The sequence below is a fragment of the Myripristis murdjan genome, chromosome 21 (genome assembly GCF_902150065.1).
Source record: "Myripristis murdjan chromosome 21, fMyrMur1.1, whole genome shotgun sequence".
Taxonomy (NCBI): Eukaryota; Metazoa; Chordata; class Actinopteri; order Holocentriformes; family Holocentridae; genus Myripristis; species Myripristis murdjan.
This window is the reverse complement of record NC_044000.1, coordinates 31,182,449-31,210,328: the sequence shown is the minus strand read 5'-3', so window position 1 is coordinate 31,210,328 and position 27,880 is coordinate 31,182,449. Positions and strand designations below refer to the sequence as shown.

Below are 27,880 nucleotides of genomic sequence, written 5' to 3'. Positions count from 1 at the left end.
GTAAAGAGTCAAAATCACAGGTGCGAGGCGTAAACAGATTCCAGTGCCAATACTTTACAGAGACGGTAAGCTTTGTGTGCGAGCTGGGCACCAATTTCATCTCACTAAACAGAAGCGACATGTAAACAGAGAAAAAAGCTGCCATTTTTTTTTCTTTATCACAAATGGACATCCAACATAGAGGAGGAAAATAAAATAAAATAAAAAAATCAGCTGTTTTTGAGGTGTGTAGTAAAGTACCACCGCCCGACTCTGTACTGATACAGTATAAGCGACGTGTTGCTCCTCAGTTCATCAGCCAGCAGAGCAGGACCCACTGCACCCTGGGTCTCCTCTCCAACTTTTATTTTTTTTCTATTTCTTACTGGAAATGATTGTTCTAAGGCCTGAGAACAATATGAGCCTTTATAAAGACTGATTTGTGTTCTGCCAAGGTCATCCACGCCTCCTTCTCGTTCCTTTTCGACCCATATTTCGCTCTAACATCCACAAATCAGTCTGTGTTTGGACAGACGCTGATGAGAAAACACCCGAATCCTTCCTAAATCTATTTTTTTTTTTTTTTTTTTTTTTTTTTTTTACGACTGGAGGTAGAACTCTCTAAAATATCTCCATCTTAGGAAGTCATTTAGTCTCATAGTCAGTCTTAAAATCTTATTATTTTTTTTTTTTCATTAAAGCAAGTGAAAAAAAAAAAAAAAAAAAATCATGCCAGCGGGATGAAACAGTTTCACTTATTTCAAGATTTAGTTGTTAAATGTTGAAGCGAGGCAGATCAGCCGCCCTCGTGTCAAGAGACGATATTTATTCCCGCTGGCAAATTTTTTTTTTAAATTCTTTTTTTTTACGCTGTTTGATTTTAAAACTGCCGATGAGACTGAATCTAGATCTGAATCTTGTGCGCTACGAGAGAGGGACCATCTACGTTCGGCCCTCCGCCGTTCCTAAACTCCCGTCCTTCAGCGACTCGGGTGACGGATGAGATAGTTCCCTTTGCATACTTTAGCTTCCAGTGTGAGAACAGGTTTACAGAGGTGATCTGGAGCGCTGCAGCTCTTGGAAGTGCCTTGAAACAGGTACGGTAACAACGCTCGCTCGCCCTCCTCTCTCTCTCTCTCTCTCTCTATCTCTCTCATGCTCCCTCTCCCCTCTGTAAAAGGTCACACTTTAATGCGGTGACATTATGGCTGTGCAACGAGCAAGATTCAAAGAGATAGGAAGAGAGGAAGGCTAAGAGAGAAAGACATTAGTGTGTGCCTGTGCGCCTGTGTGTGTGTGTGTGTGCGCCTGTGTGTGTGTGTATGTGTGTGAGGCAGTGTTGGTGAGGGGTAGAGAACGAGCAGCCCTGAATCAAACGACATCTGTCTAATAATACAACAGCAGGAAACCAACGCATGACAAACACGCCACACCATACACAGCCTGCCTCGTGTACACACCAAGACACTCCATCAGCCTGTTTTTGCACTTTTACACTTCATTTCACAGCCCAGGCGCTCGCTTTCCGTTAAAACGCGCGCGCGAGGCGAGGTTTTTTAAAACGGCCCGGGTCAGATCTCCCCTAATTAATAAGAACCGGTCTCTCTCTTGTGTGTCTCTCGTTTGATTTGGGAATGTGATTTTTCGCGAAACAATAAGTGCAAATAGGAATGCGACGTTGATTACAGCCGTTCAAAGCTTCCCTGTGGCTTTCATTTGCAAGACTACAGTGGTACAACATCTCAAAAGCCATGCTCGGGGAACGGCTGTGTCCATTGTTGGGGTTGATGTTTGCAGCCGACCAGACAGAGAGCACACATTAACACCCATTCTGAAGTCACTGCATTGACTGCCTATCAGTTTCAGAATTGTTTTTAAGGTTTTATGACTAGTTATTAACTCACTAAACGCCCTGTTACACCTGACAGGTCGCTCAGCTCCTCGACAGCCGGCCTCCTAGCCGTCCAAAGAATCTCAAACAAAATACACGGGAAGCCAGATTTTATCGGCTGTGGCCCCGGGCTCTGCAACCTGCAATCTGCCTGAGCAACTGAGGGACTCCACCTTTACAAGAAGATCTTTTTAGCCTGGCTTTCACTTAAGGTGCACTGCTTGTTTTGCCTTTTTGTTCCTTTGCAAACCACGCTCTGCTTGCTTTCCTCTTTCGTGGCGTCGTCTTTTGGTCATGTGCAGCACTCTGGGCTGCAGCCACTGTATGTTTAGCTCTGAAGTCATATTTAACAAAAAAAAAAAAAAAAAAAAAAAAAAAAACCTGTTCATTTTCAATTAATCACTGCAAAAACTCAAAATCTTACCAAGATTATTTGTCTTATTTCAAGTCAAAAATGTCCTTTTACTAGTTAAAATATCTCATTACACTTAAAATAAGACATGATCACCTCAGAAGTAAATTGTTTTTAGACAACTGTCTCTTGAAACAAGTGAAAATTTGCTTGTTTCATTGGCAAAATTTGTTTCTTGTTTCTAGCTAATTTTCACTTATTTCAAGTGAATTTTCACTTTTTCCACTGGCAAATTTTGCCAATGAAACAAGCAAATTTTCACTTGTTTCAAGACAATTTTCACTTGAAGTGAAAGTGAAAATGGTCTAAAAACAAGTTACTTCTGGGGTGATCATGTCTTATTTTAAGTGTAATGAGATATTTTAACTAGTAAAAAGACATTTTTGACTTGAAATAAGACAAATAATCTTGGTAAGATTTTGAGTTTTTGCAGTGATGCTTCCAAGTTAGGACTTGATTATACTATCATGAAACGCAATTCCACAGCAGTGAAAAATAACTTGCCTGTTTGAAGATGCAGTCGGAGATGCTCGCACTGTCCACAACAACCAATAAAACAACCAATCAAGCAGGTTTCTTGCAGAGTGAAGCGGCTAAAGGTGGCGACCAAATCACCGAGTGTAAAACAAGAGTGCCGTTCGTGGGGAAAGCAACATAAAGTGGACTGTGAAATCAAGTTTTGTTAGACTGAACTGCATGGATCCTGTGCAAAGATCCTCTGCTACTGGGCCAGTTTTGCACCAGCAGCAGGGCAGACCACATCCTTATCGATTGTGAAAGTATTTAAAAAGGGGTCAATACACTCGATACATCAAACAAAGATCAAGTCTGCCTCAAAGGAATAAATCTGACACGCAATACATAAATTTGCAATTAGTTATTCATAATATATTAGAATACTTCATATACTTAAACTCTGCTACCAGTGTAAATGAATCTATCTGGTGCAAGTGAAAAATAAATTTGATTTAATCTAATGCAGTGGGCCTATGTGCTTTACATATGTTCTTGTGCTTTGATAACCCATGAACCAAGAGTGGACATATTTGTTCATTCCCTTCGAAAGCATAGTTTGGGGACAAGGAGGAGGAGATACTTTCAGATAAGACTAAAATGGAGTCTGATAGCTGCTCGGTTATGCGATAAAAGAAAAAAAAAAAAAAAAAAAACTTCCTTCCTTTCCACAACATCTGAAGTAAAATTGTAGAAAATGTGTCTTTGGCCCATACCTTCATATAATTGTTCAGAATCACAACAGTTAGCTTAAAAAGAAGTCAGTGATTGTGCTACACTTGTCTTTTGCTGTTCCAACCATTCAACCATGTAGTCTCGGAGGTCCGGGGTGTGGATGGATTCAGGAGTATGGCGGCTCTAGCCTTCTCGGACGTCCTCTCTCTCCTCCTAGCCGTCCTCTCTCACTGGAAGGTGTGTTCACCACGGACTATGTGAGAGGAGAACTCATAGCGGTCTTTGCTGCGGTGACCACAGATGTTGCACTCCAGTGGATCTCTGTAACCATGGCACCCCATGTGGATGGTGTACATGACGTGGTCCAAGAAGAGTACCTGACAGTGGTCGCACTGGAAGGCCCGCAGCTCCCGGCCCTCCCGTCCCAACACCCGCACCCCATCCTGGCTCGCGGGCCTCTCCGTAGCCCCTCGCATGGCCGCCGCCGCGGCCGAGGCCCTGCTGCCGGGTGGCGCCTCAGCCGCCCGGTCGCTGGAGCAGGCCATTGCCGGGCTGGCTTGCGACCTAGGACAGGGAAGGGTGTTGCTCCCGTGATAACCCAGCCTCTCCTGGGGGCTGCTGCGAGCCGAGTCAGCCGAGTCCGCTCCGCTGTTACTGGGAGATCTGTCTCGGCCCGGCTGGGGATGCTGCTTGCTATGCCTCGCCAGGACAGTGGGCCCGTTGGAGGTGGGGTGGCCGGGGAAGTCAGGGGGCATCGGCGGCTGCAGCGGCTGTGGCAAGTGGACGTCACGGCTTCCTGGACGGTCCATTCGTTGGCCCATGGGAAAGACGTGCTGGAAGAGGGGGTTGACCATGGGCACCACCTCAGCCATGGACATAGGAGGGCCCGGATGGTGGATAATGGGCCGGAGACTGTCCGATCCCAGGTAAGTGATGGCGTTGTTGATAGCCTGGTCCATCATGTGGGCCTGCATCAGCTCAGCCTCCTTCTCGTACTTGAGGCCCATGTCGTAGTTCACCTCAGGGTAGCCGTAGCGTACCACCTTCTCACCTGCATGAAACGCAGCAGCACTTTGATTTAGTGTGATGAACTGCTTTGACAAGTTGATGACAATTTGAAAAGAAACAATTTTTGTCGATGCAAAGGTAAAAGACATGGTTTTCCTTTTAGCTCCACACAAGACAGAGAAACAGTGAGCATGAGTGTCTTCACAAAAAACTCCATTCCTGTCAATCAAACTCATATGTTGTTCATATTTGGGGTTTGTTTTTTTGCCTTTTTTTTTTTACTTGGTCTGCTGCCTGCACAACTCTAATGGGGCGGAAAGCCCCATCCATCTGAGTGTGCTATTTAACCCCTCCAGAACAGGGATGCGGTGAGCTGTTTTCTCTCGATAAGAGCAATGGCAAAGTTACAGGTGTAACTAACCACAGAATGAAAAACATTTCCTTGCCTCTCTTGTCATCCGCTTGCTGTTGCTTGCGCTATCTCTTCCTCTCTTTCTAATAGTGAGATAAATAAAACCTAATAGACAAAAATAACTTAAAAAATACTCTGTGTACTCACTCAAAAGAAATGAAAAAAAAAAAAAAACAATTCTGGCATGTTGTCTAACTCAAACAAAAATGCTACTGACACATGCAAATGGCTCTTAAGTTTCACAACACATGCAGGCGAAATAAACAGCAAAGTGCGCTGAATGATGGGAATATAAGTGATGCATATTAAGTCACAGTTGCTCAATCAGGTATCAGGTTTGTCTGTCTGTCTCTGCCCGGGCAAGCAATCTCTTTTTTCTCTTTTTTTTTTCCCACTGATTTTGGCTTACGGCTAATGCAAATCAATCCTGCAAAAAAAAAAAAAGAAAAAAAAAAAAAAGAAAATGCTTCCTCTGCAGATAAATGATTTCTAACCTGAAGCACTGCATCTTGCATCATGGAAGGCAAAACTCTCTGCAATTTTTGGGATGCAATTCCAAAAGCCCTCTCCCTTGAATGATTGTAAAATTGTAAAACAAGGAAACGCTCTAAACAGTGAGTCATAACTGAAGCTGCTCTTCATGGATAGCATCTCCAGGTGCCAGCATGCAGCCGCCTGCACCGCCTGAACTGATCTGCTCACCCACAAACTTCTGAGGGGTGGTGCTCTTCCTCTTGCCGACGTTGCTCTGCAGCCTCTCTATGACGGGCGGCCGGTCGAAGGTGGGCATGTTGCTGGGCTCCGCCATGCTCCTCGGCTCTTTAGGCACCTCACCTGGCGGGTGGTTGGAAAGGGTGGGCGTAAATTTTGGGTGAGACTGGAGAAAAATGAGACCGCTGCACTGCTACAACATTATTCTCTGAATGGGAAAAGCAAAAAGAAAATCCGAATCTATCACTCTAGCTTATTTTGAACCCCGTCTAATCCCTTCTTGAAATTCAGCGAGAAAGGAAACTTCTTTCTTTTAGCCATTTTTTTAAGTAAAACCTTCAAATGAGTGACCACATTTATTTATTTATTCGTAAAAACCAGACTATACACATATACAAATGAACAAACAGAGAAATTAATGAATAGCAACCATTGAATTGTAGCCAGAGAGATTTTTTTCATCATTATTATCATCATTGTTTTTTTTTTTTTTTTAATATGAGTTAATGAGGTGAACTTTCATACGAGCCGAGCACAATGAATTAAAGATTTCCTCAAGGTAACTCATATCAAAACGGATTGTGCTGATGACCTTTAGAGCTATTCTCTAAACGTCTTGTGTGCTGCCTTTTCATCAGCACAGTTTGATATGTTCCATTCCTGCTTTTGTTGCACAAGCCAACAAGACGGGTGATACTGGGCTGAAAGAAAACTCAAAGTAATGCACTGAAGGTTTTTTTTTTGTTGTTGTTTTTTCTCCATTCTTTTTAAAATAAATTTAAAATTGCACAAGTAGATTGATTACTTAGAAAGTTGAGGTGAATTTGTTGTGGAGTTAAGGTCCAACTTTGCCGCTGCATTGCACAGAACTCATTTCTAATTCCTTTAACCCATCAGAGCGCCGCCGTCCTTGTGGTTTGTAGTAGAGCGATTTACCTGGGTAAGGGCCGCTGTTGGTGGCTGGATCCATGCCAATACTCTGCAGGTAACTGTGGCAGCGCTCTTTGTGCTCCTCCAATGACGTGCGCTGCTTGTAGCTCCGCCCGCAGTAGTTGCACTTGTGTGGTTTGCCAACTAAAAGCCAGAAGACGTTGAAGGGAAAGCCTGTTAATTTCATTCACTGGCACGCAGACTTTAAGAGTGGGCAGTGTCCTCCGGGATGATGCACCGTTTTCACAAAGCGCTTCGTAGTAAACACTGAATCGAGAGCAAGCCTCTGAGATCATGGCTGTTCCACTACTAGATCCCACACAGCCTTCGCCAGACAGGGCGTGGGCGGCTGCATCTCGCAACGCCTTGGTCTCTGGAACATAAAGCTAACTCCCACTGTGGTGGCACTGACTGCGCAGGATGAGTGAAAAGGGAAGCTGGTCATGCATCCCATGGTGGGGGTAGGAAACTGACTCCAAAGTCAGCCGGCTATCGAGGCGGAGCGTGATTCATACCGCCGTTTCCACTCATCGCATTCCTTCCCACCTGAGCAGGTGGAAGGAAAAAACAGAGGATGTGTTTCGCATCCATCGCAGTCAGACCATTTATTTTAACCACTTTAACCAGTGGATCAATGGATTAATAATTGGATAAGAAGGCACAATGTACATGAATCAACACTCAAACTAATGCAAATATACATGAGTTAGCCAAAAGGATAGTTTTCATCTATCATGTTTGTTATCATTAACAAAAAAACTTGCAAAATCTCTCTCGCTTTAACACTGTCATGTGAAAGTCCTTGCAGATTTCACTATCCCCCTCTCAGGCCGCTTCTTTGACACATTACTGAGCTGGCTTTCTTGATTTCGCAGAGATGTGCCCATGAAAATTCCCAAACCGGACCAAACGAAAGCAGGCCATTGGTTGCTTTATAGGAAGTGGATGAGTTGAACTTCTGCAGGGCTTTCGCCGGCATCTGCCTGACTTCATCCTTGCAGCTAATTTCACCGTCTGCAACGTACTCAAGTGAAAACGGCGTGCAGACAGACACCGCTGAGGAAATAGGTCTGTCTCCTGGAGTGGAGTGTTCTCAAAACTAATGTAATGACTCATAAAGGGACGCGCTGAGTGAACTGGAGGCCACACGGCGTACCAATGTGGCCCAGACGCTGTCATTAGCAAGGCAATGTAGTAAGAAGTTCACTGGCATAATGGTGACAGCTATTACTAGAAGAAGCCGTGTGGATGATCCAGAGCTCTGGTCGCTGTGAGAAACAGAGAAACCAAACACGTTTCAGTGTGAGCCGTGAAAGCAGCTCCACACACACACGCACACACACACACACACACACACACACACACACACACACAGAATACACCTACACGCAGACACCCAAACGTAGAGGTAGGTGATAGTTCACACGTGAACACAAGTGCCCTTTCTCTCATGACGAGAGAGAGAGAGAGAGAGAGAGAGAGAGAGAGAGAGAGAGAGGGGCCTGTTTTTCTTTTTTTTTTCATTTCAAGTTAGAAAAAAAGAAAACCAGCTCTTTGCCTCCCCGTTCTGCAGAGTTATGAAGTCCGCCGTGTACGCACTGGGCTTTGTGGGTTCCATTTCCATGCAAACTACATTCTAGATGGTGCGTGAGTGAGCTCAAACCCACGTTAGCGAATGACACAGCCATTTGCGGCCCCATCCTACAAGGGCCCGCACTTCTGAACTGAATCATGTGGAATGATGATAGGTTTTCTGCTGTATCTGTCATTCACTATTCTTGTGGTCTGTGAATGACAGTGGATCAGCAAAGTCTGAAACTAGGGTTCATTATCTCTCTCTTTTTTTTTTTTCCCTGAGTATGAATCGATGACAGAGCTGATGGTAATGACGAAGGGTTTCAGTATGTCTAAAGTTGTGGGTAGGTGTAGTGCTAACGCAGGTCATTCATTCTGGGTACTCGTAACTTTTCAATGAAACACCATCATGGAAATAATTTGCTTTGTTGCTTTCCAGCCGTGAAACTAAAACAGTGGAGTAGGCAGCAGAGTGGTAATAATTTACAGTTCTATTTAGTCAAATATCACGCCCTCACACACAGACACACACACGCGAGCCCAGCTAGACTTCATTATTTTTTCTTATTTACCAGACCACCCACACATGACCTTGTGCAGATGTTGGATGGAGCTGAGGAATCCACGTTTCAGCTGCTATTCTTGCTCATGCAAATGGTCCACGCTGTGCACTCAGATTCACTTGACTGCTTGCATTTGGCTAATAAACGGGAACTTGCCCCGGCTGCATATCCTCTTTCTTGACACAAAGTGCAATCCTTCCCTCTCCTAGTCTGCCTTAACGTTATCACTTCACCAATCAAGCGCGCTCCGTCCCGCCGGAAAATGCCGTCTTCCAAGTGAAACACGAAACCCCGCATTAAGGTAAACGCAACACCCTTTTGTTCTGTCAGTCTCCTGCAGTACCTGTCTCCCTTCTCTTCTCTTCTCTTTTTTTTTTTTTCCATGCCTAACTTCTCTTTCCACGCCTTACTTCCCTCTTTCGGTGCTACACCTGTTTCCCTGGCGGGGCGGCGGGCGGGCCACGCTCGCCTGGCCTGCAGCACCAGGGGAGCGCATTGTGACAGCCCAGTTCCCCATACCACATCCAGATTCCTCACATTCCCTCCCTGCCTGCTTTGGGAAGGCAGAGCCACTTGTTGCTATGCTTTAACTAAATAATAAAAAAAAAAAAAAAAGTGAGAGAAGGGCAAAGTGGTGACAAATGAATTTAGCCTGGCAAAAAAATCATGAAGTGAAAATTGGAAAAATGGCAGCTGCTGATGCTGGCAGACAGATATCAGGAGAATCACATGCAACAGATAGTGAGTTCTTACAGTGAGGCAGACAGAAAAGACGCACATGTGCAAACACACCAAGTGCCTTCACCGACAAAGAGAAGTGTGCAGGAGTAAACCCCCAAGGTGGCATCACAAGCAGCAACGACAGCACCGTCTGGCCACGATTTCAAAGGTGCAAAGGAGGGGAGAGCACATCCTCTCTGATAGGAAAGTGGGTTACAGTTAAGTGAGACAGCCAGCACTCCCCATGTGTCTCTCTCTTGACACAGAGAGTTTCCTCCTGAGCAAGTCGAGCGACTCAGGAACAGCGTGTCCTTGGTACCTAACCACAAAGCTCACACTGAGCTGTCGACAATGCACCGAGAAAAATAAAAGAAAAAAGTAAAAAAAGACAAGAGGCAGAGTCAGCGACAGGCACGTGTGGCTACTGTGGCTACCGTCGCTCTGCTCGCTCTGACATGAACTGACGCACAAGCCATCGATTAATCTGCTTGTAAAAAAAAAAAAAAGCTTCAGGCGTTAGAAATATCTCAGGAGAACGTCATGGAGGTGAATCTGTAACACGGAAAAAAAAAAAAAAAAAGCCTGTAGATAGTATCCTGAAATCTGACTGTTTTTTTTTTTTTTTTTTTTTTTTTTTAAACAGTGGTTTTATTCTCAAATAGGCAGCCGCCTCGTGCATACTTCCTGCTGTGCGCCTTATCTGAATAGGAACACAGTTTTTTTTTTTTTTGCTTCCCAAAAGCGCACATTAGCACGCCGCTTTCAAAAGGAACAGAGCACGGTTTCAAGGCTCCTGGGTTATTTGTGGTGGAAGCAGCGTTGCGTGGTAATAACGCGCACACACACGGCACTGGAGGAGAGTGTGTACAAGCAACAGAAGAGGCACTTTTTTTTTTTTTTTTTTTTCCTCCATGTTTTAGCGTTACTGTAAGAAATATATTAGCAGTGGACACGGTGGCTGGCCCGGTGTCGTGCCTCTAGGAATAAATAAATCTATGCATGGGAAAGAGTACAAAGACAAGCGTTAAGAGCATTATGGGGACACCAGATTGGATGCACATCATGAGTGTGTGTTTTTTTTGTATCTGTGAAGTGCCTATGATGAAAGGGATATGAGGGAGTCTCACTTGGGTGATTGAAGTGGATGAGGAAGGGAGGGATGAGGAGGAGGAAGAGGAGGAGGAGGAGGAGGGCTGGGTTCTGACCTGCATGAGTGCGCAAGTGGCCGGTGAGGGCGTCGCGGCGTCGGCACGCGTAGTTGCAGAAGGGACACTTGAAGGGTTTCTCGCCCGTGTGCAGCTTGATGTGCCGCAGCAGGTTTCCCTTCTGGGTGAACGAGACGCCGCACTGGCTGCACTGGAAAGGCCTGTCACCTGAGAGAGGCAGACACAGGAAGTCAGCGCAGCGCTCTTCGTGGCCTGATGCAGATGTTTAGAAAGCAGCGACGGCTCTGCAAGGAACTGAACTGATTGAATCGTCCACTTGAACCCACCGGCAGTTGAATGAATTACAGACATGAAAACACCTCATCTGTCAAAACGGACTTTTTCTTACATGTAAAGCCTCGTTAGGATAATCAACTTTTTCTGCATTTTTTACACTGAAAAAAAAAAAAAAAACAGTATTAATGTGATAACAAGGGCCGCATCAGTGCAGAGGTGGAAAAAGCCATATTTGGAGATGTTTAAGGAGGATGTTTTCAGCCGGGGACACTGCCGAGGTGCCACGTGGTTGAGCTTGCCATAGTCTGACCTTAAGCCCACTTTTGGCATGTACAAGTGCCGCTGCATGGTGTGTGATAGTGCTGAGGTGTCACATCTCCACCTTTGTAGGGCACCACCATCTCACCGCATGGTAGGCACACTTCTGCCTGATGTTTTTTTTTTTTTTTTTTTTTTTTTTTTCATTTATTTTACTGTAACATGACCATGGCAGTCATGGGAAGCAACTTAATGTGTTCAGTCACAGAAAAAGGCTTCAACACACTTTAACACCGCTGTGCTTACCATGCAACTCTGCCTGCTGTGTGGATTTTATTGTTTTCTTATGCCTTCAGTGGGACTGATCATATTGTATTATACTCTCGACACAGGTGAAGGTAAGAATTGCCAAAAAAAAAAAAAGAAACTTGACATGGATTTTATGGGTTTATTAACCGAAATATTTAACAGCATGGATAAAATGCTGTAATAGGATCCCTTTAGGAAATTTTCAGAGACATCATGACCAGGCGAGTCTCTTGGTTCATAAACACATTTTTTTTTTTTTTTTGACAATTCTTATTTTCACCTCTCAAGTTTCTTTCTTTTTTTTTTTTTTGTTGGAAGAGTGTACATCATTGGGTCTTTTCCTGTTTTAATAATGCCTTGCTAGGACAATAAATGTCTGAACTGAACTGAACTCAGTATTCCTGTTTATCAGCACTCAACAGGTATTCATGGCAGCATTCCAGATGGAAATGAATTGAACTGAAATGATTTTAATCACATTTTTTAATGAACTGAGAGCGCGGTCCAGTGCATGCTGGGCTCCCTGTTGCTCTGAGTGGGAGTAAGTGGGTAAACTTAATTGAACTGAACTGAATTGAACTGTACTGAGCTAAACTGGTGTGATCAAGCATTACAGATAAAGACTGTGAGAACAATCACCAGCAGAGGTACACTTTGTGACTGCTGCATTCAATATGATCTCAATGCCAACAGAATAATAATAATAATAATAATAATAATAATAACTGTAATAAATGTGGGCTGACACCTTTTATTTTTTTCATGATGGTGCGATTCACATGTGCCGACCACTGCTTTTGTTTTTTTCCTGTTTCCTGCAACTTTTTTTTTTTTTTTTTGCCTTGTGCCTCTCTCTTCTGATGGCAAATTGTTTTTTTTTATTTATTTATTTATTTATTTATTTATTTATTTTTATTTATTTTTATCTACAGCCATTTGGAAAAGAAGAAACATGATCCTGACTCTGTGACGACCGGAGCGTCAGTGGCGTCAGTCGAAGGGCTCGGGAACAGGTTGCGGGGGATTCCAGGGATATTTTTTTTTTCCCTGATGATGATTCCAAGCCTGAGCTATTGTCTTTGAACAAACAGCAGAAACACTCCACACCCACTGCCGCAGAAAACAAACAATTTCTGAGTCACTCGAGAGACGGGGAAAAGCAAACATGATGCCCCGATTTCAGTCATGAAACTCGTCTGGAGGAACTCTTTCACGGTTCTTTCACACGCAGACGCTACCGGTTTTTCTTGGCTTTTCGGAGATAAATATATATATATATAAATAAAACTGATGTCAGGTACCGTTTGGCTGTCGACTCCCGGCCTCGGCTGCCACCTCTGGCCCGGATAAGCCGTCCTGCAGGTTGTTTGGGCTGTCGGTCATGGGTTCCTCCGGTCCCAGGCCTTCCTCGCCGCTCTGGCCCATTTCCTCCGGTCCTGCGCTTCTGTTTTCAGCCTCCTCTGCTGTTTCGTCCTCCTGCTTAATTGTGGGTTCTTTTACGGAAAAGAAAAAAAAAAAAAAAAAAAAAAAAAAAAAAGCAAAGCAATCCTGAGATGATGAGCTTACAGTTTCTAGATGATGCAGGCTAATCATGTTTGCTGTGTGCATGTGGAAACTATTTCTGTCATACATCGCAGCTCCATGCAGCAACCTTGAGCTACTCTGCAATTTATTTTAACCGCCCCATCAATTACGCATTTGCATATGGACTAACACTTAATACAAGCTTTCTGACACACGATAACACAGTGCATTTACGAATATTCCCCTACATTATGTGTAAATAGTGATTTTACAGTGCTCTCCAAAATTGTAAATGTGTATGTGTTGTTGTGTGACAGTGTGTTGGAACGTGTTAGTTAATGGTTTACACACCATTTATAAATAAAGTGTAACCCAGTTACGTGGCCTGGATTGGCCTGGGAGGAGCTGAGCTGGCCTGGGTTGACTTGAAAATGAATAGAGTGTGAAATGTACCCTATATGTTTATACAGCGAGAGCAGCCATGAGACATCTCCAGCTTGACAAGTCATTCGGTCGCATATTCAGTCTTAAAATCAGGTGAAAAAAAAAAAAAATCTGCCAAGGGATGAGATAATCCTACTTGTTTGTCAGGTTATGTCTTTTTATTCTGGGACCAAGTTTAAATCTGCAAATCAAAATGGAAGCACATCATCATTCCATTGTATATGTTGTTATTGCAGGACGTTTTACACCGTTCCTGCTTTGAAATGAGCCCGTTCTGTTTTCCAGCTGAGGCCTGAAGGGAAACATCACACTTGGTGCACGACGTTTTTAACTTAAGGAGAATGAACTTTTATTTTATCTTTTGCACTATCTGCACCGTGGGTAATGTATGTCTGGCGCGTAACTGCGGAACTGACAGTAAAGCATCTTGAATCTTGAATCTTGTGCTTGAAACTGAGGTTTCTGCTTTTTCTGTGGTTTTTCAGTCGGGTTGGGAAACTTCTGCCAGCTGCCTGCGGTCTTTGGACAGACTGGGTTCGGAGCGGGTATCCCCAACTCAATGCAATGCATGGACACAGAGAGAGAGAGAGAGAGAGGGAGAGAGAGGGAGAGGGAGAGAGAAACAGGCTGGTCTGGTTCCTGTCTCTCTCTCTCTCTCTGTCTGTCTGCCTGTGGCTTCAACACCTGACTAGCAGAGGAGGACCGGCTGGATGAGTATAGGAAGGATCGTGAAGGTGAAAGTTGTGTGTGTGTGTGTGTGTGTGTGTGTGTGTGTGTGTGTGCGTGTGTGTGTGCACGCGCAGGGTGTGTGGGTGTGTGGGTGTCATAGGCGGGAAAAGAATTCACCACCTGCAGTCTCCAGTTATCAGTCAGCAGACATTAATGGTGTTTTTTCCATTACACGGCATCGACTCGCCTCGCCTCGCCTCGACTCGACTCGCTCGCTCGCTCGCTCGCGGTCCCAGATTTTTGTTTTCCATCACAGATCAGAACCCCGTCACCATGACGATGACGCCCCGCCGGCGGGCACGGAGACGGTTTTTCCTCCCGTCTCTGCCAGCGCCCCACACGAGTCCTTTATTTAAAAAAAAATAATAATAAAAAATCACGAAGGGGCCATCTCTAAATGGTAGAGCGCGTGCCGTGCAGCAGCGGCGTGGGTTTGAATCCCCGTCCTTCCTGTTTCTCTCCACTGTGACTGGCTATTCAAGCAGCAAAAAATCGTTAAAAAACGGCAGCTTCACATGAACAATGATACTTTTTTTCTACACGGATAGATTATAAACTACGACACAAGTTCTGCGAGTCTCGTTTTTTATATTTTCTGACCGATCAGCGGCTCCAAAAATAGCAACCAGGACCAAATACTATCCCAAATTTGGAAATTAGAGCCATTTGAGCACATAGATAAGGATGCACACCCAGTGGACGTGCACCCACCTACACTTAGCCCGATACCGCTTTGATGATTAAAGGAACAGTACACCTGAAATACACACACACATAAAAAAAGATATCCATCCAGATCGTTCCTGTGATTTGTTATTAGGCAAAGTTTCAAGTGTGCGTACCTCCATCCCTGCACCGTGGGGCTGCATGGGTATGTGTTTGTGGCCGCTAAAACCATCAAATATTTACATGAGAAAATCCCCACAGCAACAGCTTTTTTCTATAAACAATGACACAGATACTCAGCGTAATCCGGGGGATTAGGCTGCCCAAGAACATCAGCAAACTGTATCTACCTGCCTCCCATTTGTACAGTCATCCAGCCAATTACAGTCAGAAACCTCACCGACGTACACAGAGACGATCAGGATAGGCAGACTGCACCGGGCGTAAGTGGGAAAATATCTTCCTTTGTGTTTTGGGTGAACAATTCCTTTAACAACCCGCAATTCAAACCACACACACAATTCTTCTGGAGTTTGCCACACAATGAGCCTCCATGCATTCCTGGACGGCGCGCGGAGAGGAACCTGATGTGGACACTGTCCAGGCGAGTCTCGCCCGTCCTGACGGTCCTGTTTTCACATGTGCGAGCGCGGCGTAATCACACGGTGAGGGTGAGGGTGTGGGTGCGCGTTTTTTTTTTTTGTTGTTTTAAGCCAAAGCCTCACATCTACCTGTATCCGTCCCTTGTCCCCTCAGGCGTCGAGCTTCCCTCCACTTAACATGAGCTGTGTCTCTGACAGTCTTAAAGCACAGCCGTGAAGACAAAGCACAGAGTGACTTGGCGGTGGCGGTGGCGGCGGCGGCGGCACGCTCAGGCCGGTTTTCTCCCATGCCGCAGTTTTTCTCTGAAGGAGCTCTTCTCCTAATAACCACGTAACGATCCAGCCTCGTCGTCCAAGGCCGTATCCTGGCAACGCAGCGCCGACCCGAGCATCCTCACTATACAGCTCTTTACATCTTTATGCGCCGGCTCCTGAGTGCGATGCAGGGAGCGGTCAGACGAGCTTGAACTCGACGAGGCTGCTGCCATGAAAACAGGAAGGGAGACGCACCGGCGGCATGTTTTCCCCCCGTGATTTCTATACACCGCACGGCGGACGGCTTCAGAGTTTCCCGTGAATTCGGGGTGAAAGGGTCATCATTTTTTTTGGACGAAAAGCAAGAAGATATTCAATTGGGTGACATCAAACTGTCACCCAAGCCAGAGGATGTAATTCTACTCTCTTATTCTATATTTAGACCCGGCAGAGAGCACGGTGCCATGACTGTTGGTGTACAGTTTGTCTCCGAGCATGCAAGTTCAACAGTTTGCCACTGAAATTTGACACCGGCCTGTGCTTGTTTTCATCAGAAGATGCGACCCGTCTTTTGTAACCAAACCTCAGAAAGCAAATCATGTTAGGCAACCGCCAGGATGACAACAGCTCTTATCGGTAAAAAGCATCTCTGAGCGGGACCGGAGCCTGACCCGCCTCCCTGCATCTGTGAACTTGTGGGAAACGAGCTTCTCTTTTTCGCACTTGTCTCCCTTTTCACACCGAGTTTCCCCTTTTCTTACTTTGCAGCTTCACGGTGACACGGCTGAAGCTAATCCGGCGGCATCAGCTCGAAAGAGGGAAAAGGAAAAGAGAAACAGTTCTGTGAAAGGACAAGACGCTGTTTACTCTGTTTACAGCAGCACAGTTACATGTGTATACGGAGGATTTTTTTCCCTTGCAGTTATAGACTTTTACATTGGGATAAAACACCTGAAATGGATTCGTGAAGGCCAATACCAATATTCAATACAACTTTCATACAATTTTCATTCTTTATAAATTCCAGGAAATGACAATTATTCAGCATTTCTCCTGGAAATGTTGGTGCCACAGTTTAGTCATTTATTTGACATTAGTCTTAGTCACGGTTTAGTCAGAAACACCTCAAATAATTTGAGTCACTATCTTTCAAGTCAGTTTAGTCAAATGGCACGACACCAATCTCAAAATTGGCCGGTCCCCTTGCTCGCATTAAGGCGGAGCGTTTGCTCTTTAGGTTTTTCCAACAAGCGAGCATGGTTTTGAACACCGTATTAACTTACCGCCCGAACTATACCTCGAGCACGTCAACCTAAAAGCTCATAAATAAACCAGATGACACGCTCTCTTCTTAACTAATGTGACTGTTAGAGCTTCAGTGGCGTTCATAAGGGCATTTATATCAAAGATTAACGAGACGAGTTCAAACTTGCAGAGGAGAGCCGACTCGTCGGGTCTGCAGCTTTCTGAAACCTGCCAGCTTACACCGGCGAGACGAGATGAGGCGGCGTGTCGTCTCCATGGTAACAACTCTCTTTACTCAGAGTTTCTGTCAGCTGTAGCTGGGTAAGTTGTGGCGAGGCTCCGCGCTGCCTTCACAGGAATGGGACGTCAGAGTGTCGCCTTTAAAATTTCACCAGTACGGCTTTGGTTTTCCCCGAGGAGGAAAGTGAGAGTTTCTTCTTCTTGAAAGCGCCGAATGCCGTGTTTTCTGTGTGGTTACAAATTTACAAGAGGGATAAACCGCAGTCGGACCTCCCGTGAAAGCGGCTTTGCCCTCTGTTAGGTGGGCAAAAATTAATGATAATAATTAAAAAAAAAAGTAAAAGTTTTTGTTTTCCCAGAGCGACTCAATAACGTCATTGTTTCATCTCTGTCACGAAAAAAAAAGTGTCATCGGTGATTATTTTTCATCTAAAAATTAATTGACAAAAATAACGCCGCATGGGACACCAAAATGATCTGTTACAAAACAGATGAATGTTATATTTCAATATGCTCAGCAGCTCCTCAATCCATTATTCAACAGCAGGGGATTTTTGGAGGACATACTAACTAAAATGACAAGTATTCAATATTTATCCTACAGTTTTAACGTTTTCAGGATGTAAAAACTTTAATGGCTCCAATGAAACGGACAAAAGAAAAGGAAATAAAAATGCACCTCAGGTTTTTCACATTAACAGCCCCGAGGCTATTGACTGCAATCCTAACACACCACTCTGGAATGATGTCAGACGTCTGATTTAAACATGATGACAGTGGAGAGCACATTCAAGAGGACCGGACAGCGTCTGATTTGTGACAAAGAGTGAGATTGAAAATTGTCTCGCTTTCCGTGCACGCGGCCCCGCAAACAACACTGCTTCTATTGAGGAGGACTGGGGACTCACCACCGGGGGAGTTAGGACCCTGAGGCGCCGTCTGTCCGTTGGGTGTCGACACGTCCGCCAGCGTTCTCGAGTTCTCCTTCCTGGGAGAGCATTGGCCGTTACCTGGGAGACAAACAGCAACACAGCAGCCCTCAGTGCACCATCATGCAGGGAAACACACACACATAAATAAATGCATGCATCGACATAACGAGATCCTCAAGTCCAATTTGGCTGATTTTCATGTTTTAACCTAAATGGAGGGATTTCAGCCCAGAGAAGTAAAAAAAAAAATGCAGGATTGCCAGGCTTGATTTTCTGGAAAGTTGACATTTTGGAGATGCAGGGTTTGTTTTTTTTTGTCACTGGAGGCACTGGAAAGACACTGGGGAACACACACACACACACACACACACACACAACACCTGATATTTAGGTTCATCACTGAGATGCATGAAGAGAGTCCACAAAGGTGATATGGAAACTGAGAAATTGTGTTATGTGATGCATTTTGTTAAAAAGACAAAAAACACTGGATAGAACCAAGATTTGCCAATTTACATTTTGTTTCTGGCGCCGTTTTGACATTTGAAGTTGTATTTTTTTGTTATTCTGCAGCTTTTTTTTGTCAGCACAGCCATAAAAAACAAACAAACAAACAAAAAAAAAAAAAAACAATTGAAAACATAAAAAGTTGTCAGGTTACAGTGTTTTTGGGTGGAGTTTTCCTTTATGCATCGGTGTTGTCAATTGCAAAATAAGTGCAATGTCTTCATAACGGCGATAAACAAATGAAAAAATGAAAGCAGGCTTGAGACGCCTCGATTTCACATCACTTGGACTCGCTGCTGCGACAGTCTCTGAAAATTACGACCACATTTCCCTTCGCTTCCTGCCACAATAGGATGCTGCTGCTTGCGCCCTGACCCACTATTCAGCACTCTTCCGTGTGCATTTGTTTTGAAGAGCAAAGAGGACGGATAACGGCAGCGACAGTCAACAAGCAAGAATTCATGCGAGCACCAGCGGCTTTTTTTTAAGGGTTCGGCTCTGTCTCCGCTGGAAGAGCAGCGCCCTTTTCCTGTTTTAGGCTCTAAAGAAAATCTCACTTCTCACCAGCCACACCTTTTCAACGGTAACACACACAACCCTTTTTCAACAAGGTGGAAGTGCACAGAGGTAAATCAAATGTCCAGCCGCATGATATACAGTTTCTCCACTTGGAACAAGGGAAAAGGAAACCACCTACAGATTTATCAGTGATGACCAAGTGATATAAAGTGCCCTTTTTTATATAATAAGATAGATAGATACTTTATTCATCCCGCAGGAAATTCGCAGTTTTTCAGCAGTATCCACAGATTACAGATTAAATAAAATAAAAAAAAGGATTAAAAAAAATAAAATAAAATAAAGAATAAGATCTAATAATGTCAATATGGTGTCTTTTGAATGAGATACTCTGCCATCAATGGCCGTTTGTTCTTTTCATGCTGTACAGAAACACCCCTCCGAACTGACCCCATTTATTCTGTAACTGTGGGAGAAATGAGCGTTTTTTTTAAAAAAACAAATGTCCAGCCACATGATATACAGCTTTGTGCAAGCTCTTTCTTTTCCACATTTAAAAGAAAAAAAAAAAAAAAAAAAAAAAAAAAAAAAAAAGGCGAGCATCCACCTCAGATCTCCCGCTGGACTCATTGTGAATGGTCAGTATGGAGGTCACAGTATAGAGAACTGTCTTCATGCGCCTGTGGGATCCTGATGTCCAGTGGACGAGGATCGGGTTGCGTCCTCTCAGCGGCCCGCACAGAGCCCGGGCCATGGATAGCCCTGTGTCCACTCGGAGGGAGAGCTCACCAATCCCTTATCCCGTTACACCCCGGCCCCATCGGGGTCAGCGAAACAATGCGGTGGCAACAGGCGAACACCCCCGCTGACCCAGGTGTCACATCCCTCAGGAGCCACGGCGAGCTCTTTCACCGCCAGCGCCGCCGAGGATTCTCCTGAACAACTGAGAAGAGCCGGGGAGCGAGAGTGCGAGGCGATGACACCGGAGCGCCTGATGCGTCCTGAATGGAGGTAGTAATGCCTGCGGCCGGGGGGCGGGGGCGGCGGCGGCGGCGGGGGGGGTTTCAGTGGAAATCAAAGGGCCGTGCTACACGTGTAATCTGAAACATCTTTAAGTAAGGCCTTGTCGCAGTTTGTCGCGGCCACAATCCCTCACAGATGAAAAGCAAATCTGTGCCGTACCCCGACCACCCCTCCACCTCGCTGAGAGCTCCACTTAGCGTGACAGCCCCTCCGGTGGCATTGTCCCATTGTGGCTCACGCGGCCCACTGAGTGAGGCATGCTGGGAGACGTGGTCCATGACACAATCCCTGGGCCTGGGCTCGGGTTGCACACGTCGGGGTTGGAGGAAATCTCAGGTGACCGACGCCGGCGATCCCTTGGCAGCGCTGTCCTGGAGACAGGAGTGGCCCAGATTTGTCATGAAGGATTTTCCATTACTGTAGCAGACGCTGACAGCTGCCTAGCAGCGGCCTGACAGGACCGGCTCTCCGGCAAACCGGCGCTTTGAAGTCGTCTGGGCTGAGATACTGAAACTACAGCAGCGTCTTCACATCCAAGGTCTAAACTCTGAGATACGGCCAGAAAGAATGAAACGATCGAGCTAAGTCGCCTTGAATTTTGCAAAAGTGGGTCTGACTATTGTTTCATTGTTTTACTGAAATTAAAGGTTCAAGGTGAAAAGAAATAAGATGTCGTTTGGTAAAAGAAACCCTCTGAGACATAAACAACAGTGATCAAAAGCCCTGATTTTTTTTAATTTTTTTTTTTTATGTGTAATGCTGTCGATTCGGTGAGTTTTGAATACACGAAGAAAGACTTTGGTTTTTCAAAGTCCAAAGATTCAATATGTCTGATCTTTTTGATAAGCCTTGGCAATGAAAACAAAATGAATAATGAGTGGAGGCAGACTCAGTTGCATTATGTCTGATGGTGTCTGCCAATGGTCAAAACACACTCATACAGCGAGTGGATAGTCTGAGTTCCCACACACACACTCACTTGTCAGTCCGCTGACATCTAAGACTGTAAGATGTTAACCATGCAAAGCTTTTTTTTTTTTTTTTTTTTTTTAATGTGCTTGAGGATTTTGATTATTGCAGCGTAAGGTTCAAAATAAATGGCTGTTGCAGCATAGACTCGAAAAATAAGGCTGCAAGTGCACAAAAACAGACACAGAAACACAGAAACACACACACACACACACACACACACACACACAGTCAGAATTGGAGCTTGGCTTGGTGTCGGTGCCCCGCATTTGCTGAGTCAATCCTGTATGAACAGTAAGATCAGGACAGCAAACAGTGGAGGCTGGACTGGGGGCAGATATCTTGAGTAATACACCAAATTGGGATAATTAAACGCACAGGCAAATGGAAAGGAACAAATGCGTACACGTAAGAAAAAATAGAGGAAAACTTGTAGGTGAAATAATCGCTGAGTTCATCACTACTGCGAGGCGAACGCACACTGCAGCTCGACAACGTCATCCTGTCAGGACTCTGGGCTGAGGAACAACACGGTGTGGCAGCAATATATAATATAATGATGATAAAAATTAAAAGAATTGAAAGAAAGGTGTGTGTCAGGTGCGTCAGGTGTGTGTTTGGGATTGCAGAGAAGAGCGGGATGCACAGAACTGAGATCTGAGCGAGAGTGTTTCCCTGAGCGACAGAGCCCTCAGTTCTGGCTTGTTGGATACACACACACTGTGGGATCTGGTTTTTCCTGTCAAACCCTCAACCTCCCGGAACACACACACACACACTCACACACACACACACACACACACACACACACACAAAAAGACAGACAGCCAACAAACAAAAGAGCATTTATTCTGACTTCACTTTTTTAAATCTGGTAGGATTTGCTGTTTAAAATGTGAATAAAACGCTTAACAGGTATCATGGAAGGCACATTTCCCACTTTATTCCAAATGTGTGTGTGTGTGTGTGTGTGTGTGTGTGCATGTGTGTGTGCATTTCAGGCGGTAACCAGGAGTGGAGGGAAGTACCACCGAGCACCTGGTACACACCGTCTCTGCAGATAACAAATCTTTGGTGATGTCCCCCCACCCGTCATACAAATGCACACACACACACACACACACACGAGCACACACACCTGCTATTTCGTAGGAAAGGAGGCTCCTCTGGCCACATTCCAGCCCTCTGTTGGGATTTCAAAAGCGGAGCGGCCTCTCCGTGCTGCGGTGCACACCCTCGCAAACATGCTGACGTTTATTTATCAGTGCAAATGGAGACGAATATCCACGACCTTTGACTCTGTTTGAGCTATGAAAACGCTGAAATCTACAATAAACTGTAGAGTCCACAGTAAATCCTGGCCCTGACTCTTTGCCTATCGTGCATTAATACTGCAGCAGCCGTGGAGGACGGGCCTTCATTAATAATGTCGCAGTACAGTACAAGCGGAGCAAAACAAGCAGCGCAGCACAGAGTTTGCGGACGGCGAGGCGGCGTTTCCGCCTGCCGGTGGCTTTCAGAGGAACACAATTTGATATTTATACGCCGGCTCCCCTGTGGACTGAAGCGTCAGCGCGTTGAAATTGTGTCAAACATGCTGAATAAAAGCTGGATTTTTATTTCGGCGGCGTTTGCGCGACGGTCAGAGCCGCCGCCGTCCACAGTGATTTGTGTTTTCCGAAGCATCACGCTGACGGAACAAGCCTTGTACTTGTTCCAGCGCTCTCATCTCAGAAGCGGCCCACGGACAGACCGGGAGAGGAGGAGCCTCCATTTCCTCCATCTTCCACCGCCGCCCTTACCCCGCCTGCCAAGTGTTCCTACAGGCACAAACCCCCAATGGAGACCTGAAAGTCCCCGCTGATGTCATCAACAACAAACTACCAGCTCTCAGATGTGCGCGCACAGGCGCGACGCGACGAGGGCAGGCGAAAGATCTTCGAGAGACCTGCCCAAAGGAAACCAGCAAAGGGCAATGGAGCACCACAAAGCGCGTATCCAGTGTCTGCTGTGTTCAACAGGATGTCGCTAATGCACCGTCTTCTCTACCTTTAAGGGGTGAACAGGAAAAAGGCTGCACTCGGGGAAAATCCCTCAAAATGTTTGTGGTCTTCTGATTGCAAAAAAAAAAAAAAAAAAAAAAAATGCATCTTTTGGATCACCACTGCACCAAAAACAGCAAGTGTCAAAACAATGTTTACTGGTGTGTTCAAAAGGTGATGTTCCTCGTGCTGTGCTTGCTTTGGTTCAGCCATACAAGCATGCACACACACACACACACACACACACACACACACACACACACACACACACATGCACATGCACAGCAGACACAAATCATAAGCATCACCTGCACACCCAAAACAATGCAATCACAAGTTGTCTGTTACATAATGTGATTGCAGTGCTTGCTGTACAGACAGCAGCACCGTCTGCAAATATGGTGGCAGCCAATGAGCCATCCAGGCTACAACACACACACACACACACACACACACACACGTACAAATGCACACATGAATTCGCATCTCACTCTGGGTTAAAGACGTTCTTTGTAAGCCTCAGACACATCTTGACCCGCACTTGACTCAGTGAATGGAGAGCATTAAAATGCAACTATTTGAATGTAAGAGACACCGGAGGACTTACTTGCACAGTAGCCATCGCGGGCCTCCGTTTCCATCGCTTTGGGGGAGCTGCAGGGATCAAGCAGAAATATCACCGTCACTTTTGCACGTTTTGCACACCGGTCGACTTTTGGTCTTTGCTGCACCTCAAGGTTAAATACGTAATATTGAAATTAGTGCCGCAGGAGGCGTGCATGTCAGAGGCCGTGCAGCCGTAGCCGTCAAATTAAAAAGCATGCAACAGTGCTTTGGAGCGTGAAGAACCTCCACCGATAGATATCGACACAAACGCCGTTAATTTGTGAACTAAGTCAGAAATTGGCCTCACAGCCTCAAAACAGCATCACACACTGCAGAGGGGCTGCACGTCGAGACACTGTGTCTCCCTGAGATGCACGCTTTGCTACAGAGAAGTACAGTGGCAAGTAAATTTAGCCAGCAAACCTCTGAGCTATTTTAAACATATGAAGAGCCGTGTTGTAGTTTCAGGTCCTCTGAAAACAAAACTAGTAAGTGAATATTAAATGATCCATTGCATGGACACTGTTTACTTTCATTAATGGTAAGGTTTACCTACATCACACTGCGTATACACATGTCAAACATATATATTTTGTGTAAGTTAAAATTATACATACTTATCTGCATATGTAATAACATGTATAGCAGAAAATGTACGACAACAATCTCAAAAATAAGACTTCTCTGACGTGTCTGGTTATCACTGCCTCAGAGTTTGATTCTGCTAACTTTTAGGAAACAGAAATGTATTATGATTTTTTTTTTCCCCTGGCAATTTTAATTAGAAAAAAAATTACAAGACAGACATCAACTAACAACGATGACAGTGTAATGGCTTTAATGCTTAAACAATGAAGGAAGAGAGGGGGAGAAAATTAAATTATTAAGTCACACTGAGTTCCATTTAGACATTTCATGCAAAATTGGTCTTTATCATGCAGCCTAATTACGACTTAAATTTTAAAGACACCCAGTCAGACAATGAGCTAATTGAGCTTAATAAGAGTCTTCGTCTTGGCAGTGAGAAAGCAGCAACTCATGTATGACTGTACAGACGGAGCTATCAGTGGAAATCACCTGTTTAAATGCACGTGCCCAGGGGCCTGTTTCATTTTGAAACAAAAATTTAACATAATGGCCTTCAGCTGCCTGCAAAGATCAAACTTAGACCCGAGATCTTTTTGTTTTCCAAAATTCGTACACTGCTCTTGACTCTCATAGCAGCCTGCTAAGCATGTTCCTGATATCTTACACTGCGTTAACTAGCAGCTGTTCAGGGGTGCTTCAAAAAAAAACAAAAAAAAACCACTTGGGATCTGTAAAAAAGATCCAAAAGCCACCTGTAAGAGACTTAGGTTTCCCCAAACTGCCCTGTTTCTGTGCTGGTTCTACGGAAATCCTTTAGGAAGGAACTTTTAGGAAGTCTTGCACTCGGGGGAATTTGAAAAACTAATTTTCAACAAGGCCAAAAAAGCGTGTGTCCATCTGTTGCTATGCTGTCTGCTGACCCACTCACAGACGGTTCATCACACATTTCTGAAAGACTCGTGTGTGTGTGTGTGTAACAATTTGTCTTCTTTACAGTAAAATTACCAAAGTTGTCACACTGAGTTAAAGAAAGATATCACACAACTGCAGTTTGTGATATGCCACAATATACACAACTACTGGGCTCCTTGAAGAAACTCTTAGACATGGATTTAGTTTGAAGAAAGGGCTGTGAATAAACTTTTTTTGGACCGTGAAGCGTCAACAGGCCCAACACAACTGGCAGAACACGCAAAAACCCTAAAGCAGACACTTTGTTTTAATCCAACTACAACTCCCTGTCAAACAAAGACCACGGTGACCTGCCTGAGAGCCGGCGACACTTTTGAAAGTAGCCTTTAGGTTCTTAAATGAGCATCCTGAAGCCACATGGAAGGGGGGAAACTTTGGCCACTTTACAGTAAAAAGCCTCGAAACCATTTGATCTGACTGCTGTATTGCCCTGCATCTCTGATCCCAGAATGTGTAAGAAGCAAAATCACAAAATGATTTCAGCGTGAAAGCAAAACCAGTAAGAAAGAAAGTAGACATGCAAGACAAATAAAAAAAGTTGACAGATACATTTACCTTGCGGTGTCTCCCCTACGCAACTGCAGTAGTTGGTGAGCTCAGTCGAGGAGGGGGGTGACTTGTCTCCACCTCCCTTTAAAAATGCAAATTGTCAAATCAGCCAAATTATCTCATTAATAAATTATAATAATTATAACAAGGCTTCACCCGGTTGATTTCTCGGGTCGCTCCTGTGTCAGTAAAAGCCAAATGGGATGGAACAGCCTCGATCAATAATCTGACCACACTAAGAGGAGTAGAAAAAAAAAAAAAAAGTTTAGGTGGAGCGCATCTGTCCTCCAGGTGTCTGCTCGTGCGTCGTCGCCTCCTCTGCCTCCTCTGTGCGCGTCCCGTCACCTTTTCCACCTCAGGCGCGACACTTTCCTACCCAGCTCAAATGTGTGGCATTTTAAGAGAAATTAAAGTTTTGCTGCGACGGCTCGCTGCGTGCCGAGCCACACGCCAACAGTAGCACACCAAAAGGGGGAAGACTCAACAAGTTGAAGGGAAAAAAAGAGAGAGAGAGAGGGATGGATCAAACTGGATCCACCGGTTCCTAAGGAATTAGCCAGAGAGGCAGGGAACAGCCAAGCTCTTTTCAACTGCCAAGGGATTGGAAAACCGTGGTTAGGCAATGCTGAGAAGCCACTGAGCCGCGATGTGACTCATAACATCAGCAGGACCTGAAGGGTTTTACCTGCTGTGCGGCCAGTAGGAATAACCAGCGGTGCTAGGCCTGAATAAAAGTACCTGATGGCTTCCAGCACCAAAAGGCACCAGGATAAAGATGAAAAAAAAAAAAAAAAAAATCATAAAATGCCAGACATGTTCAGTAAACCGTGCATTTATTCACCCCTTCCTTGTTCTCATTTAATTTAGACCACTTGACACCACTTCCTATGGTGTGCACTGTGAATTTAGGTTAGGAGGATTTCTGTCCGCCCCCCCAAAATGGGTGAACTCTATTCTCCAATTTAGGAAAAAAAAAAAAAGAAAAAAAGGTGGGTTAACTGGTTGCAAGGCACTGCAACACTACCACCCCGAGAAATAATAATAATAATAATAATAATAATAATAATAATAATAATAATAATAAAATAAAAATAACCATCAGCTTCTCGATCGTTGAGGCGAGTTTGTAATGAGGCTATGTGCGCAAGGCAGTGGCATGCCTGGCAGTGTAAGTTGATTTTTTTTTTTTTTCTTTCTTTCTTTCTTTCTTTCTTTTTCTTTTTTTTTTTTTTTTTTTTTTTTTTTTTTGCCGGCTGTGTTGTGTTGGCTGTCTGGCAGGGAGCTGAATGACAAATGCAATTCAACAGGTTATCCGATCGCCGCAGTCTACAGCAGTGCACGTCTGGCTTTTCCATTTATCAGACAGACGCTCCTTGTCTCCCGGTGCTGCAGACATGCGCCTCCGCCAGCCTTACATTGTCTGTAGGCTATTTACAGCCGGATGGTAATGAATGGCTAAATTAGAGCACCGGCAGAATGGTTACTCAGTACTGGCGGCCGAGTTGCACGTTGCATCTCAATCGACCTCTCTCTCTCTCTTTCTCTTTCTCTCTCTGTCTCTCTCCCTCTCTCTCTCTCTCTTTTATTTACCTTAAACACGCAGGAGTTTATATAATCCCACGAAGTTGCATGCTGCTCCAGACTGGGTGTCCTGGTTTGGAACCGACTTCATTCTAGCTCGACATGCGCCATGCAGAGCGGCGCTCGGTGCAGTTTGGTTCCGCAGCAGGAGCAGCGGCGGCGGCGGCAGCAAAAGCAACAGTTGTTCAATCCACCATGCACTTGGTCTTCCATCTCCTGCACAGCATAGCGGAGCAGCAGCCGAGCCGCCTGAGTTGCTATTCTGGGAAGTTGGTGTGACACAGAGAAACGGATCGCAGAGCGTGTGGACCCAGCCTGCCGCCGCTCCGCTCGGCAATCGATTAGGTTACAGCAGTTCAGGGGGGCTCCTGGTGCCTGAGGCTGCAGCCAGGTTGGGTCACAACAAAGAAAACAGAAAAAATATATACATATAATATTCATAAATTACTGCGGTAGACACTTGCAGTGCGCATCAGTGACTTTATTGTA

General features: G+C 44.9%; 1 protein-coding gene across 1 annotated transcript; it reads right to left on the bottom strand.

Moving 5' to 3' along the window:
* Nucleotides 1-2,723: 2,723 nt before the first annotated feature.
* ikzf2 (IKAROS family zinc finger 2) lies at nucleotides 2,724-27,491 on the bottom strand. The gene is made up of 9 exons (XM_030081375.1): nucleotides 27,401-27,491; nucleotides 25,817-25,892; nucleotides 23,703-23,749; nucleotides 18,012-18,113; nucleotides 12,700-12,891; nucleotides 10,595-10,762; nucleotides 6,538-6,675; nucleotides 5,593-5,724; nucleotides 2,724-4,521 (listed from the first exon to the last, which is right to left on the bottom strand). Exons 3-9 carry the CDS (start codon nucleotides 23,734-23,736, stop codon nucleotides 3,698-3,700), a joined length of 1,590 nt encoding a protein of 529 aa, XP_029937235.1. The 5' UTR covers nucleotides 23,737-23,749; nucleotides 25,817-25,892; nucleotides 27,401-27,491; the 3' UTR covers nucleotides 2,724-3,697.
* Nucleotides 27,492-27,880: the final 389 nt, after the last annotated feature.

Coding starts and splice junctions, on each gene's coding strand:
- ikzf2 (XM_030081375.1), bottom strand. CDS start 23,736: ATGGAAACGGAGGCCCGCGATGGCTACTGTGCAA. Junction 12,892..18,011: donor GGGTCCTAACTCCCCCGGTG/GTGAGTCCCCAG, acceptor TTTCCGTAAAAG/AACCCACAATTAAGCAGGAG. Junction 6,676..10,594: donor CCACTTGCGCACTCATGCAG/GTCAGAACCCAG, acceptor TCTGGCTTTTAG/TTGGCAAACCACACAAGTGC.